At 38.2% G+C, this 13912-nt stretch overlaps 2 protein-coding genes across 5 annotated transcripts; both read right to left on the reverse strand.

Annotated features, from left to right (window-relative positions):
* Positions 1–499: 499 nt before the first annotated feature.
* atp5l (ATP synthase, H+ transporting, mitochondrial F0 complex, subunit g) lies at positions 500–2531 on the reverse strand. Its single transcript, XM_034606227.1, has 3 exons — positions 2371–2531; positions 1824–1984; positions 500–695 (listed from the first exon to the last, which is right to left on the reverse strand). Exons 1-3 carry the CDS (start codon positions 2420–2422, stop codon positions 597–599), a joined length of 312 nt encoding a protein of 103 aa, XP_034462118.1. The 5' UTR covers positions 2423–2531; the 3' UTR covers positions 500–596.
* A 1699-nt stretch (positions 2532–4230) lies between these two features.
* Positions 4231–10321, reverse strand: pdzd3b (PDZ domain containing 3b). Of its 4 annotated transcripts, none has more exons than XM_034606199.1 (11): positions 10212–10321; positions 8733–8760; positions 8464–8528; positions 8166–8377; positions 7862–8066; positions 7621–7757; positions 6595–6799; positions 6307–6503; positions 5122–5310; positions 4782–4994; positions 4231–4682 (listed from the first exon to the last, which is right to left on the reverse strand). In XM_034606199.1, exons 1-11 carry the CDS (start codon positions 10303–10305, stop codon positions 4656–4658), a joined length of 1572 nt encoding a protein of 523 aa, XP_034462090.1. In that variant the 5' UTR covers positions 10306–10321; the 3' UTR covers positions 4231–4655. The 4 variants fall into 4 exon arrangements, with proteins under 4 accessions (XP_034462090.1, XP_034462089.1, XP_034462091.1 ...); XM_034606198.1 differs by having other exon boundaries at positions 4231–4685; XM_034606200.1 differs by adding an exon at positions 9136–9153 and having other exon boundaries at positions 4231–4994; positions 10212–10289.
* Positions 10322–13912: the final 3591 nt, after the last annotated feature.

Below are 13912 nucleotides of genomic sequence, written 5' to 3' on the forward strand. Positions count from 1 at the left end.
ATTGGGTAGTGACCAAGAGTCAAATGAGGACTGACATCACTGTTGGTTATTTAATCTCAGGCCTTTTTCACAGTAGAGATTTGAAGTTATCATAGTAAGAAAAGCAACTTTTACTAATAATATTAATGACGGCTGACTCCTTTGATAGTTGAAAAAGGACACACACCACTAACCCCATGAAACTAATGCAGCAAAATGTAATTCAGTCATTTATTTCCTTATTTACACTCGTCCTATTCCCACGGTTACATGGGACAAATTCCTCTCTGGCAATGTTCTATCCTGCCGGGTAAGAATAATACCCAACACTAATCAAATAAAACAGGGCGCATTCTGGGAGGATAGAGTCCTTCATACCTTAATTATTAGCTGTGTGCCGTCATGAATTAAATACTTGGATGTTATATGAAAACGAAAGTCTGTACTAACCCTGCAGTTAATATATAACCAAAACACAACAATCCATTACACAGAAAAAGCAAGGAGTCAGAAAACACTATACTTTTTTAACAATAGAAATTTGTTTATTAGATCCCGGGATTCTTGAAGGAAGTTGAACATACAACGTTCAAAAGAAAAGCATGACAGTCCACAATTCAGACATCATAACCGATGAGGCCTCCTTTGCCGATGCACTCTCCAATGTAGAACCACATCAACACCTCAGTGACCACCAGTCCGTTCCTCAGAGCATCCTATGAGGAAACAAACAATTTCATTTGATGAGTGTTGTGGTAAATCTTCAGATCAATGCTCAACTCATCAGTGAAGAAAGCGTTCAGGAGCCCTTTGACGTCTTATGCTGAAATATTTATTGAAGCTTGGCCAAGGAGAAAATCTGAATTCATCAATAGAACTGTGCAAGATGTCCTCTCATATTCTTAAGTCTGCTTTCCTGCAGTCACACTTTAAACCCCTACAGATCATTTAATCTATGGGTCTGCTAGTTCCTAAACAATCAGATGTATTTTCTAGTTGTGGAGACAGTATTGCCTGCTTACGCAGTCTCATATCTGTGGTGTCTAGGGAGTGAAGCCTTTGACCTTCGCCAAGCTCTCGCACTTCCCCAAACAGGACAGCCAGCTGCACTATGTCCCAGAGAGAGGACAGGAGACAGTGTCTCCAAATATTCCAGAACAATTAGCTTCTGGAAAAATGTATCAAGTAAAAATGTAATAATTTATAATTTTACACAGATGACAATATTACTGGCACAATTTAAATGTGGATTGATTTCATGGTTTATATTTTGTACAGCATAGACTAATAATAAGAATTATACTGATAAATTCACCTCATTGTTTTCAATGGCTTTTTTGTAAAGAATGCAATAATTCAACAACTAGCCAGAGATTTAAAAACATGTCCCTTGATCCAAGATGTTTTTTCTCCTGGCCAAACTGAATATAATACTATGTTTGCATGTTAATAATGCTTCACTGTGGTAGAGGAGAAGAGACCTGCAAATAAAACTACAGCGACCTTCTTCATTGCTGATAGAATCAAGATGATTCTCTGTTGATAGAACATCCTCTGAAGTACTGATCTAAAAATAAAAACTCTAAAACCCAGAACATTATAGTACATTGTGTACCCACGTGTGTTTTACTAAATCAAGGACAAATGACTTGAGAACCAGGTCTAAACTTAAGTAGCATATAACATATACAAACTAACTATTGGATATTTGTATTAGTATTTCTGACGATGTGGTATGTCATTACTTAACATATACATTTTAACCAAATCATTGTAGACTGACAGACATCTGACACCTGTAAATTGATAAAAACATAACGTTTGTCTGTGAATAACACACATACCCTCATTGTGGTCTGACCGAGACGTCCTGTTTGGAAGCCCTTGATGAGGTTGGTGGCCCCCTCGATGGCCTTGGGGATCTCGGCAGGGGACGGGGGGACAAGTTCAACACGAGCGTAGTGCCAGAAGGTGGCTAGCCGAGGTTTGGAATAGGTGACAGCGGCTAGAAGGAGAGGAGAAACACAGGGATCACTGCACGCCTCCGGTCTGCAGCCATACTCGCACTGCAGTTAGCTTCGAGCTGCAGCAGGGCTCACTACACGCTCATTGCTAGCATTAGGTAAATGGCTAACGTGTTCAATGTGTGTAAACAGTATAAGCATCCCTGCTAGCTAGCTACAGAACAATCTAGTCAGATAACACTTGAGTTCAGTTGTTAATGTTTCTGCTCCTGACAGCATTAGCTCGCGTGACGTCCACTTCATTGAGTTGATAGCTAGGTCACGGCCTCGCTACGTCTTGTCAATAAATATCACACCAATACGTCTTAGTTCCTCACTCTATACAACACATTGTATTTGTATATAATTACACAGTACAGAGACTTACCGCCGAGCATCGTAGGGACTTTAGCCACCAGCTTTTGCACTGCCTGCGCCATGTTGAAGTGTTGGTCGATGCTAACCGCTTCCCCGGTTCCTGCTAGCAGAACGAATGTCACCTCCAGTACAAGGACCCCTGACGACAGCTGACCGCACAAGTGCCTGAACACAAACAGCCAAGGGACGCGCTTCCTGTAGAGTTGTAGGGTACAAATATATCAAATGTTATGTTTACACGGCGCACAGCATTTTCAGAATTTCAATATAATTTCATCATCACTTCAACCTTACTTTTTTCAGTGACACAACTCAGTTGATAAGTAAGTTTTGTTTATGCACAGACTACATTTTAGTCATATATGCTCAGCAGAGGGTGCAGTGAAGCAGACATATTTATATGAATATTAATCAGAGAAATTTGGATGAAAGCACATTTTCTGTGGGCATTTGACACAGTCAACCACAGTATATTAGAGACCAACTGGAAAACTGACTTTTCGGCACAGAATCTTTAAAGGACAGGGATTATTTTGTGTCTATAGGTAAGTCCACATCTAAATATACAAATATGACGTGGAATTCCTCAAGGCTTTATTTTGGGGGCACTTCCGTTTAACATCTACATGCTTCCACTCAGATAATGGAAAACATCAAAATATGTTACTGACATACAAATTTACACAACCACACCACCAGGGGACCATAAAACATGTTAATCTTTTTTATTTATTCTTAAATGCTTATTTTTTATTTTGCCTTTTATATTTGATGTGCTATACAAATAAACTTGCCTTGCGATTTATTTGTCCTGACTCTGAACTTATTCTTTGGACTTTGCCTCTTTAATTAAGAGTGTTTTCATGTTGATTATGGACCCCATTTTTTATTTGATCTATTCCTGTGTTTTTCCTTATGTTTGGATTTGTGTTCTTGAGTTTTCAGTCTCCTGTTTTACTTTGTAGTTTTGCTCCTTGTGTGTTTCCCACTTTACTTCCTGTCTTTGTCATGTTTCCTGCCCCTGTGATCGTCTGCACCTGTTCCTCATGTGTTTCACCTGTGGCCAATAACCCCTGTCTCTCTCTCTCTATGTGTGTGTGTGTGTGTGTGTGTGTGTGTGTGTGTGTGTGTGTGAGAGTGTGCGTGTGTGTGTGCGTATAAGTCTCTGTGCTTCCCTTTGTCAGTTCGTTGTCTTTCATGGTCGTCTTACCACCCTGTCGTTTAGCCCTTTTTGAGTTCTGTGTACTTTGGAATACCTTGGTTTTTGGATTTTGCCCCTTTTTTATATAGAACCTTTCCTTATTAAAGGACACTTTCTGTTACAACTTTTGCATTTTGGGTCCTCCTGCTTCCATAAAATGTGATATCATAGGAAGCACGATAGACATTTTATTACAATATTAATTCATGTTTAAACATTGTCTATTCACTAAGAGGATTTATGAGAACCATTCTGGGCATACAGCTTTCAAGATCACATAACTGGCAACTGGATAAAAGTACCAACCAGCTCACTTTGCTAAGATTGGAGAAGGTACATGTCCCCCCCAGGGCATGATCATCAGATCCCTCCATCAGATCACAGATGCATTAAATATTCAAAATGTGGTTACATAAAACACAGACATCATCATGCACATTACCACTTTCATTATTATCTAGAATCTTGTATCATGCATGTTTCAATACATTTTCCACATTTTTGGGAGTTCAACGTAACACTGTGAATATTTAGAAACAGGGAAGACAATAAAAATGTCAACAATAGATAGTTGGGATCAACAATACACATTTAATTTCTTATTTATACATAATAGGTGGTACACATAACACATAACCTTCCTCTCCCATTCACAACAATGCAATCAACACAAAATTGACATAGTCCAGAGCTATAACAAATGTTTTTGCCCATTTATTATCAATAATTTACATTGCCAGTGTTCATTTTCTAAAGAGTAGTAGTTTTATTATTTTTCCCCAATGTTTTAATGAGTACACACAGCCACTGGTTTCCATTCATCTCAGTGCAATAACAATATTAGTTTATGTTCCTTTAGGCTGTGGAGCCTTTTATTTACTCTGCATTTTACCTGACTGACACAATAAGTGGTAGTTGTTGCTAAGACTTAATGTTCATCTTCTTGTTTCTATCGTGAAACCCAGTGATAAGGTCATCTTTGCAAATATAATAATAATTTGAGTTTATGTTTTTCTTCTTCTGTCCAGTTCAGCTTGAAGTCTCCTCGACAGATGTATGGTGAGAATTTCTTCAGAATCATGTGTCGTCAGTGCTCACAAAGATGATAAGTCTTCCTCTTCCTGCTGAGATGCAAATAAGATAATATAGTAAAGATAGTGGTATTTGTAATAGTGATAAATGTGTTAACAGACTTTGTCGTATATAATGTTTTTTTTTACCTCTGCAGTGACATGATTGGCTGGCGTGTCTGTCTGCCTCATCTTGTTATAACTAGTCTTTTCCATGACTAATAATGAAAGAAAATGCCCTCCATCCCTCACGACTATCATAACATCCTCCAGATATTTCTCCTCCACATTTTGTCCATTCACTTCAATCACCACATCTCCCTCGATAAGTCCTGCACTCTGCCCCGAGCCACCGATAGCCACCTACAGGAGAAAAAGATAATCATCAAAAACATTTGACAAAATACATAATATATCAAACTGCTCTATACTTTTCCTTTGTGCCTCAGCAACAAGGTTATTTTGACTGGTACAATATTTCATCACCCACCTGGCTGATGAAGGTCCCTGGTCTCTGTAGGACACAACCCAGATTAAAGCCAAACCCCAAAGGGCCTTTTCGGAGAGAACAGAGTCTGGGCTTGCACAAGCCTTCTATTTCCTTCTGTGATGCTTCCCCGCTCTCCTTTTCTTTCTCAGCACCATCATCTTCACAGAAGAGAAGAGGGGACAGACCCAACTGTAGACGAAATAGAGAAAAGAAACACCAATCCTGGATGAGAATTCAGTTTAGATATTTCGTTATATTTAGATATGGCTTCCAATTTTCTGTTTATCTAGCCTCTGTTCTCTCTTGTATGATATGAATGCATAATAATTGTTTGGATTGGCTTGGACCAAGTTAGGATGAATATTATACTGTGATGCCCAGCTGACACTCACACGTATCAATAAAAGTCTATTAACACTCATTATGGGGCCTATACATTTTATTACCTCCGCCAAGAAGGTAATGTGTTCACCCCTGTCCGTTTGTTTGATGTAAGCGAGATAACACAAAAACTACTGGACGGAATACCCCGAGCTTTGGAGGAAGTATGGGTTAGGGAAGATTTCATTACATTTTGGTGTGGATCTGGTTCAGCGGGCAGATCCATTTTCTTTAACATTGCTAGATAGTATGGTTTTCAACTTGTGATGTTCCTCAATGATTTTCCTCATGAAAAAATCTCTCATGTTTAGGGAACTATTATTTAATGAGCATTTGCAATATAGTGCACATCCAAATAAAACTCTAGTGAATTTCAATGTGGTTTCATAAGGGGACACCTTGATGGAGGTATGCACCCAAATTCAAGTTTCAAGTTTTATTATCTTATGCAAGTTAACACAAGGTCAACAGCACAATGAAAAGTATTCTCTGATCGGATATTCTGTTCTGGTGTATATTTGTAGTAATATGCACAGGGTGTGTGTTTGTCCATCCAGATGAAATGTGTTGGTTGATTTGGACATAATGGCTCAAGTTTATTGTCATGGGTAAATTGTAAATGCATTATCTTGTAGCCTAAAGTTGTTCTTAAATGTATTAGCTCCATCATAGTTCACTACATTTCAGAGTATGTTTTAATTGACTCCCCTTTTATCTGAGTACATCACAAGTATAGTTTTGCAGTACTCTTTCTTCTAAATATATTGTTTAGTAAAGGACATGCAGTTGGTCAGCAATGCCGACCTTGGTGTAAAACTCCAGCCCCTGTGACGTGATGGTGGTGAGGGAAACCTGCTGTCCACTCTGGATCACTCTGTCCACGACCTCTTCATGATTCAGCGTCTCCATAGACTCTGCATTGATCTCCAGCAGCAGCTCTCCGTCCTGCATACCTGCCGTCTCTGCTGGACTGTATCTGTCCATCTCTCGCAGAACATGAGCTGTTGTTCAAAAAGACCATGAAATATATTAAAGAAGCCTCAATGCTAAGAATGTTTTGTGATTAAGCTTTGCGCTCTTTTAGTCTCTTACACATGCGTCCTGATGGCGCCCTCTCCAGCCGAAGGAGGAAGCCGTAGCCCTCAGGCCCTGAGACCAGGAGGAGTTTCCTGGCTCTATGAGGCAGGTTATGTGGAACAGCCATGGTGGGTAGGATGGGCATCCTCCGCCGCATGTAGCTCTTCTCACTCTCGCTGTCAATCACCAGGATGGTGATGTGATTGCCACATTTTTTCATCTACAGAAAAACATTATTACTATTAGACAGGACTGGATATACAGTACATCTTGTTGTATTGAGGCTCTACAAACATCCCTAGCACATCTGTAACACGACTATAGCACTTACTTCTACTCACTTCTCCTACACTTTTTTTTATTTAACATATTTAGAACTGAGTACTCACTTCAAGTGTTAGTGTTGTCCCTAAGTCACTTTGGATAAAAGCATCCGCCAAATTAATGATTGTAATGTTATTTCCTCTCTCATATAAAATGAGTCACTAAGATACATAATCCAGTAACCAGAACCTGGTTTAGGTATCATTCACCTTTTAAATGAACTTAGTTGCTATCTGTCATACAACTGCAGTCTTACCTTGGTTATTTTAAATCTTTGTTTTCTGATGTTTTCATGATTCTTTTTTTATTGTATTAATTAAGTCCTAGAATAATTTTCTTCAAGTATTTCAGTAAAAGAGCAGTGTGGCTTTCATTTTAAACATCTGATTCAAGGTTCAAATATTTAAACTCCTTTTTATTTTCGTGAGAAATAGCTAAACCTATAACACGATAATAACATACCTGACAAAAAAAATTCAGGCAATTTATCTATTGATTTATTAATTTTATTTGTTTATACATTTTTTCTTTCGTCAACTTATTAAGTTCTTGGGCCTGTTGATAAGGTTGTGATAACATATCGGCCTGATTTGGGATTGTTTAGTGTAATTTTGGTGTTGTGCTGGTTTTGATGTTTGTTGTTGTGGTTTGTTCTTTGATGACTTATGTTACTTCTACGTTCATAATATATATATATTACAAAAAGACTTTGACTACCATCCTGTTGAGTGCAGAGTGTGTGAGGTCGCACACTGTCCCTCCATTCATCCACACCAGACGATCTCCCTTACACACTCCGGCCTTTTCAGCTGCACCTCCGGACACCAGGCTCACTGAGAAGTGACCTTTCTCTCCTGCAGTGCAGAAACAAGAGGAGCAGCTGAATAACACTGTTTGAACTCCAACGTAAAGGCTCTGTTAGACATCTGATTTCTGTGATTAGCACAAAAAGCGTTACCTTCCACGGGTAAGAAGCTGATGCCCAGACCTGAGGCAGGGTCCCTGGTGATGTGGCAGAGTCTGGGGGGTTTACAGCCCTCGTCCTTGTGTGCTCTGGCCAGACTTCTGAGATCTTGACCTTGTGACACAGCCTGCTCATACTCCTCCCCATTCAACACTAGTAAACACAACTGGTGTCCACTTAGCTTTATCTTCCTGGACACCTTATTCATACAAAGGGAAACACAGCAGATCCAGTAAGAATGCTATGAATCCTTCAGAGAAGTTTCTTTCCTTTTAATAACATCAGAATCTCATCTTACTTCAGTGTGAGGAACATCGTCAACATAGCAGTTGTTGACTTCCAGAAGTCTGTCTCCATCTTGCAGGCCACTGCACCCCGACACTCCCCCTACCACCAAATTTCGGATGATGTGACCCTGGCGCCCCCTCTCCACTCGCAAATTAAAGCCATAGGACTCCCTCTCCTCACGTTTGAGAACACACAGACGTGGGCTGGGTTTCGACACAGAGTCTTAGCAGGAAGAGACAAAAATGTACTTTCATGCTGAGAAGACATTTGGATACACTGAAGACTGTAAGAAAGGTTGCATTAGATACCTGCATCATCTGTGAATACCATCACTGGGTTGTCTATTCCCTCTTTAGGATTAAATGTAAATGTCCTAACAAAAAAAGGAAAGAAATGGGAAGAGATAAGTGATAATTAACCTTCAGTCACTACAGGCTATCAATGGCATCAATTCCAATTACATTGCAATGTTCCTGCATATTAATTGCACAACCTTGGTATTATGACACTTTCATAATGATGGTGTTTTGAAATGCATGAACATTGGTTGAAAGAACGAAACGAAAAGCAGACTTACCCTGTCAACCCTATGATTTCCACCAAACCTTAAAAAACAAGAATCAAACGAAGTGAATGGCTTTAGCAGCACAATTCCACACTCACACATTTCAATTCCTATCATATATATATCATCTGTGATACTGTTTCTATTATAATTTTCAATCTGCATTGGTACCAAACACTACAGATCATTTTATACACAATAGTAACACCAACCATACATAATCACTAACATACAAAACACATTATAGTTCATGAATTTGAATTTACAGCTCTATGAGTATCTGCGTAGTTCTCTCTTCTAAACTGTGAGGTATCAGCCTAACTGTAAGATAGCTGTCTGAGCCTTGGATAACATATCTGCTGACTATATGACAATTATGAGCGTCATAAAACAGGGTTAGACTTTATGTAATTACCTTTAGTCTTTGGCCTCTCTATCGGGGGTGGGGGGGAATTCAAGCACATTAAAAAAAACTTAAAGTTGCGAATGTGAAAATGAAAATATGGCAGATACAGAATTGAAATTTGTTTGTCAAGACAGGATATTAACCAGAGGGTTGGTAGTTTGATCCCAGTCTCCTCCGTTCCGATTGCCAAAGTGTCCTTTAGCAAGATACTGGACCCCATATTGCCCCTGATGCCTGCACATATAGCTGCACTCACTCTATGAATGTGTGTGTGAATGGCAAAACTGTAGAGAGCTTTGATTGGTCATCAAGACTAGAAAAGTTCTATACAAATACAGACCATATGATCCATTGATGCCATTATGAACACAGTGCAATTGTTTGTTTGGGAAATAACCTACTGTCACTTCATGTGTTTAAAAAATGTCAATTTTGATCAATGTTATTTTACTTCCATACATTTTTAAGCATAAATCCAAGTTGTCTCACCAAACTTTTAAAAGGTCACTAAATAAACCTTCACTGTCCTCTCACACTGCTTATCTGTGTGCTTCGTCACATAGAGTGACACAGAGTCCTTGCTCCTTTGATACAGTATCAAAACAAACCACCAGCTCACAAAGCTACAACAGCACACTTCCAGCTCTCACGTTACATCTCCTCTCCTCAACAGCCTATACCACAGGCACTTTGCTGTGGCTAATGGATCACTGTTTGCCTTTCCACCGTAAAACCCTCTTTTTAATGTTCTAGGACGCAGCGGTCCTCCAGATCTACACAAAGACAAACAACTGAATGCTCAACTGGGTCTGTGGATGATCACAATTTAAAAATGTCACATTTCACTCGCATTCTTTAAATTAACATTTGGGAACACTTTCCAAACCATTAGTTGAAATTGTGCAACTGCAAAAAGTAGAAAAGTGAAGTGATCGACCTCTACTCTGTATTTTATATATGTATATAAAACACATATTTAAAAATAGAAATATAATCAAATGTACATTAAAGACAACATGAACGAAACGGCTCATATAGTTGAAAAAACAAAGATGGACAAATTGCAAAAGGTTTGAATCCAGTACCTGCACTCGATCCCATGTTGTGTCTCTTTCCCATCAGGGCAGCAGTCAAACAAACAGTGGGATGCAAGCTTGGACGTCCCTGAAGCCCAAACATTTATTCTGACCAGAGAGAGAGAGAGAGAGAGAGAGAGAGAGAGAGAGAGAGAGAGATAGAGAGAGAGAGAGAGAGAGAGAGAGAGAGAGAGAGACTCCTCCCCAGGAGGGGGAGCTCCTAGCTTAATGTTTAATCTGTTGTGAAAGTTTCAGCGCACCATTCTCTGTGTAGGGCCTTAGTTGCTTATGGCCATGTCAAAAACAGAGAACTAGTTGTTCAGGATTGTGCATTAGCATAAGAATTTGCTTATGTTTTTCACCTCTCATTCCTGAGGCTTCTTCAGCTCTAACTGACTCATGGGAGGTTTCAGGTATTTCGTCTTTGTGGGTCTTTATCTATGTTGACAGACATTCTGTTAAACAGGCAAGTCGTTGAAACCCCCACCACCATGTCAAACAACTTTATTTACAAACCTTTCTGTTAACAGACATTGTAGCTATGTGCTTGACACAGAACATAATCAGCTAAAGTGGCAGTAAACAGACACGTAGATAATCAACTATTAGATAGAAGAATAAAACAAACAATTTGATATTACATAAATATAAAGAAGATAAAAGTTCACTGAAAATGTCATCGTCAATTAGAACAATATTGATACTTTTTTAGTGTCTATAAGCTGTAGAGTCTTGATACATAGATAGATATAGAGTATAAAGTACTTTAATGATCACAAACTTCAGGAATTTTGTGAACAATAAAGTACATCTATGTAGATAGATAGATAGATATCTTCTTTAAATCCCCATAGAAATCCTGTGAAATTGGGGTAACTGTTTGCCATTCAGCATTAATGTATGTGAAATTTACCACACTGAATCAGAATAAGTTTTATTACAAATGAAGTCAAAGTTATAATTTTCCTTTTTTAAATGTTCAATAACATTTTACGGTCAAACTTAACACTAAGAATTACACAACATATAATCTTTCAATCAAGTTCAAAAATTAATTGAATGGATAAACAATGTATAAATAATTAGTGTGTCAAAGATTTTGCTTATCATTGCAAGATTTACATTTGTTTTCAATATCTAAAAATGTGGAGATATTGATGAGTTGTATAAATATGTGCACTTCTTTAATCTTATTGGTGATACATCCATGATACATCACTTATATCCCTTATCATCAGGAGTGGTTCTATTCTCAGTACTTGCTTCATACTTACTTATAAAGATGACTTTTCATTAGCCACCGTAGATAAACCATTAGGAAAACCTTTTCATCACATAATTAAATTATCTGCTTGTTACAGGAAATGATTTAACATGAAGGAAACGTTTATAGCTAAACAATAACAAGATCATTCTCTACTGCTCTGTCTCAATAAACAACTTTAATCCTGTTAATCAGGAGCAGTTATGATGATCTGTGCTTGTGTGTATATATATACTGTATCTCTGCCTGTTCCCATGAGAATCACATCCAAAAGTGTCTGTCGGTGTCAAGGCTAAATATTGGAGAGAAGTTGCAAAAACAGACCAACAGAAAATTTAACAGCAGTGATTCCCAGTTCAGCTGCTGGTGAGTCAGAAAGGAAGGTGATAATCACAATGACTGGACTCTCTTATCTGGGTTCACAAACACATGGCACACACAGCACAGGAGAGCCAGCTCCTCAGGTCAGGACTCAGCAGTCCACCTTCATATAAAGGGACCAGGGACATTTATTTGAAGACAACAATGTCCACATTTTGGCCAGGGAAGACAGATGGTTTGAAAGAGTGAAAGAAGCCATCTATGTCAAACAAGAGAAACCATCTCTGAACTTCCAATGAAACCAACAGCATGTTGGGTCCAGCCTCTCAGGTAACCTCAACTACTCCTAACAACCCTACAAGTTAGATACCTGGGACTCCCAGCGTCCAGTTAGAACTGAAGAAGCCTCTTGGATTAGAGGTGAAACGTCTTCAAGAATCTCAACCAAGTCCAGTTGACCTGTTTTTAGCACTTGTATTTATTTTTTAAAAAGTGCACAAGTGAAGTTGTACTAACATCTGCTGGTGGCTGCTAACACCTGCTAACATCTACTGGTAGTTGGTAACTTAAATTGTGCAGAAGACCTTCAAACATACAAGGGATATTCAACTTCTTGTCCTATATTCTAAAATATGATTGATGGCTCTGAGGTGTTGTTCAGAAACATTTTAACATGTGATAGGATAAGCGTGGGTGTTGTCGTGGCAATTTCTACAATCCCACTCTTACAACGAGGAACGAGACACAATTCTCTTACAGTATTGTCACACTTTAATGCTCAGAGCATGGTGCATACGACAAAGGTTAGTTTGTAATATGCACACCGATGGGAAACAGTTCTTTGTCTTTATACATTTGGCTCATCCCTCCCACTCTGGTTGGGGTTGTTACAAAGTCAAAGGTCAGGATCTTCTGATGACATGGAAACAACAATGCCTTAGTTAAAGCAATCAGGCCAAGATTCACTCAGTTGTACAGGATACAGCATGATCAAGGTTACATTGTATGAGAACAGAACACAACCGTCTCTTATGTTATCAGCACTGCACTGTCAAATCCAACATGTTGTTTCAACTTCAAAATATGAGTGAAAGGGCTGCCTTAAAATTTTAAGTTAAGTGAAGAATAATACATTTGTTCTTCTAATTTAATCTTGTGTCATATTGATTAAATATTCCTTGCTGTGTAAACCAATGATAGTTGTTTTAACTTGCTACTTAAGGTAAACTAAAATGGTAAGTTGTGTAAAACCTTTTGTTTTAGTTAAGTTGATTTGGATTTTTTAATTGATTGAACTGCTTATGTTAATTTAAACTTGTACATTAACCCCCTCAAAATATCATACTAACCAATAATTAATGGCTATATAAAGTTTGTTTCAAAGAGAAATATGAAAACCATCACTTCACATGCTACTATTTTTAACATTTACACATACTTTGTCAACAGTAAACATTTACTCACACTTTCTTCGACTGCACATGTGCTTAATATCGTGAGTTTCTATATAAACAAAAATAGCTAAATAGCAAAAAATAAATGCCTGTAAAAGTAAAAATACCACCAACCTTATCTAATGATTTTCTATCTCATGATTTTGATTATCTCATTATGTTTTTTCAAGGGGAATTTTTTTCTTTCACTGGTGAAAATGGGCATCCATCTCTCTGCTTATTATTAACTTTATTACTATTCATTTTAACATCATTAACAATCCAGAAAACAGACGGCAAAAAAGTGAGGAACATTGTCCTCCACTGATGTCCTTCAGATCAGGCCTAAATCAAATCATATTTTTATATCTAAACAGCCATACTGTTGCCTTAGGGCAATGGTGGAGAGCTCTGCATAAATCATTGTTCTTTTTTCAAAATTACAGAACACTGAATGCATCAAACCTGGTGTCAAATGTAAAATTATTTGATCAAAGCGGGACAGATCTTTACAAAGTAACAATTTGTGTCAGGGAATCGAGTGCATAATGTTGTCTAACATCTACAGAAAGCACATGGTTATTAAATATGTTTGGGTAGGTATCACTTTGCAGGACTTATAGGCCATTTTCCACGAGGGATCCTCCTTGAGAAAGCCAGGAAGTTCCTATTTCTCTCTGTGGAGCTCTGAT

Source organism: Hippoglossus hippoglossus, chromosome 14 (assembly GCF_009819705.1).
Source record: "Hippoglossus hippoglossus isolate fHipHip1 chromosome 14, fHipHip1.pri, whole genome shotgun sequence".
NCBI lineage: Eukaryota > Metazoa > Chordata > Actinopteri > Pleuronectiformes > Pleuronectidae > Hippoglossus > Hippoglossus hippoglossus.

Coding starts and splice junctions, on each gene's coding strand:
- atp5l (XM_034606227.1), bottom strand. CDS start 2,422: ATGGCGCAGGCAGTGCAAAAGCTGGTGGCTAAAGTCCCTACGATGCTC. Junction 1,985..2,370: donor AGTCCCTACGATGCTCGGCG/GTAAGTCTCTGT, acceptor CTCTCCTTCTAG/CCGCTGTCACCTATTCCAAA. Junction 696..1,823: donor TCGGTCAGACCACAATGAGG/GTATGTGTGTTA, acceptor GTTTCCTCATAG/GATGCTCTGAGGAACGGACT.
- pdzd3b (XM_034606197.1), bottom strand. CDS start 10,305: ATGTTTGGGCTTCAGGGACGTCCAAGCTTGCATCCCACTGTTTGTTTG. Junction 8,761..10,211: donor CAACATGGGATCGAGTGCAG/GTACTGGATTCA, acceptor TTGTTTTTTAAG/GTTTGGTGGAAATCATAGGG. Junction 6,800..7,620: donor ACTCTGCACTCAACAGGATG/GTAGTCAAAGTC, acceptor GTTTTTCTGTAG/ATGAAAAAATGTGGCAATCA.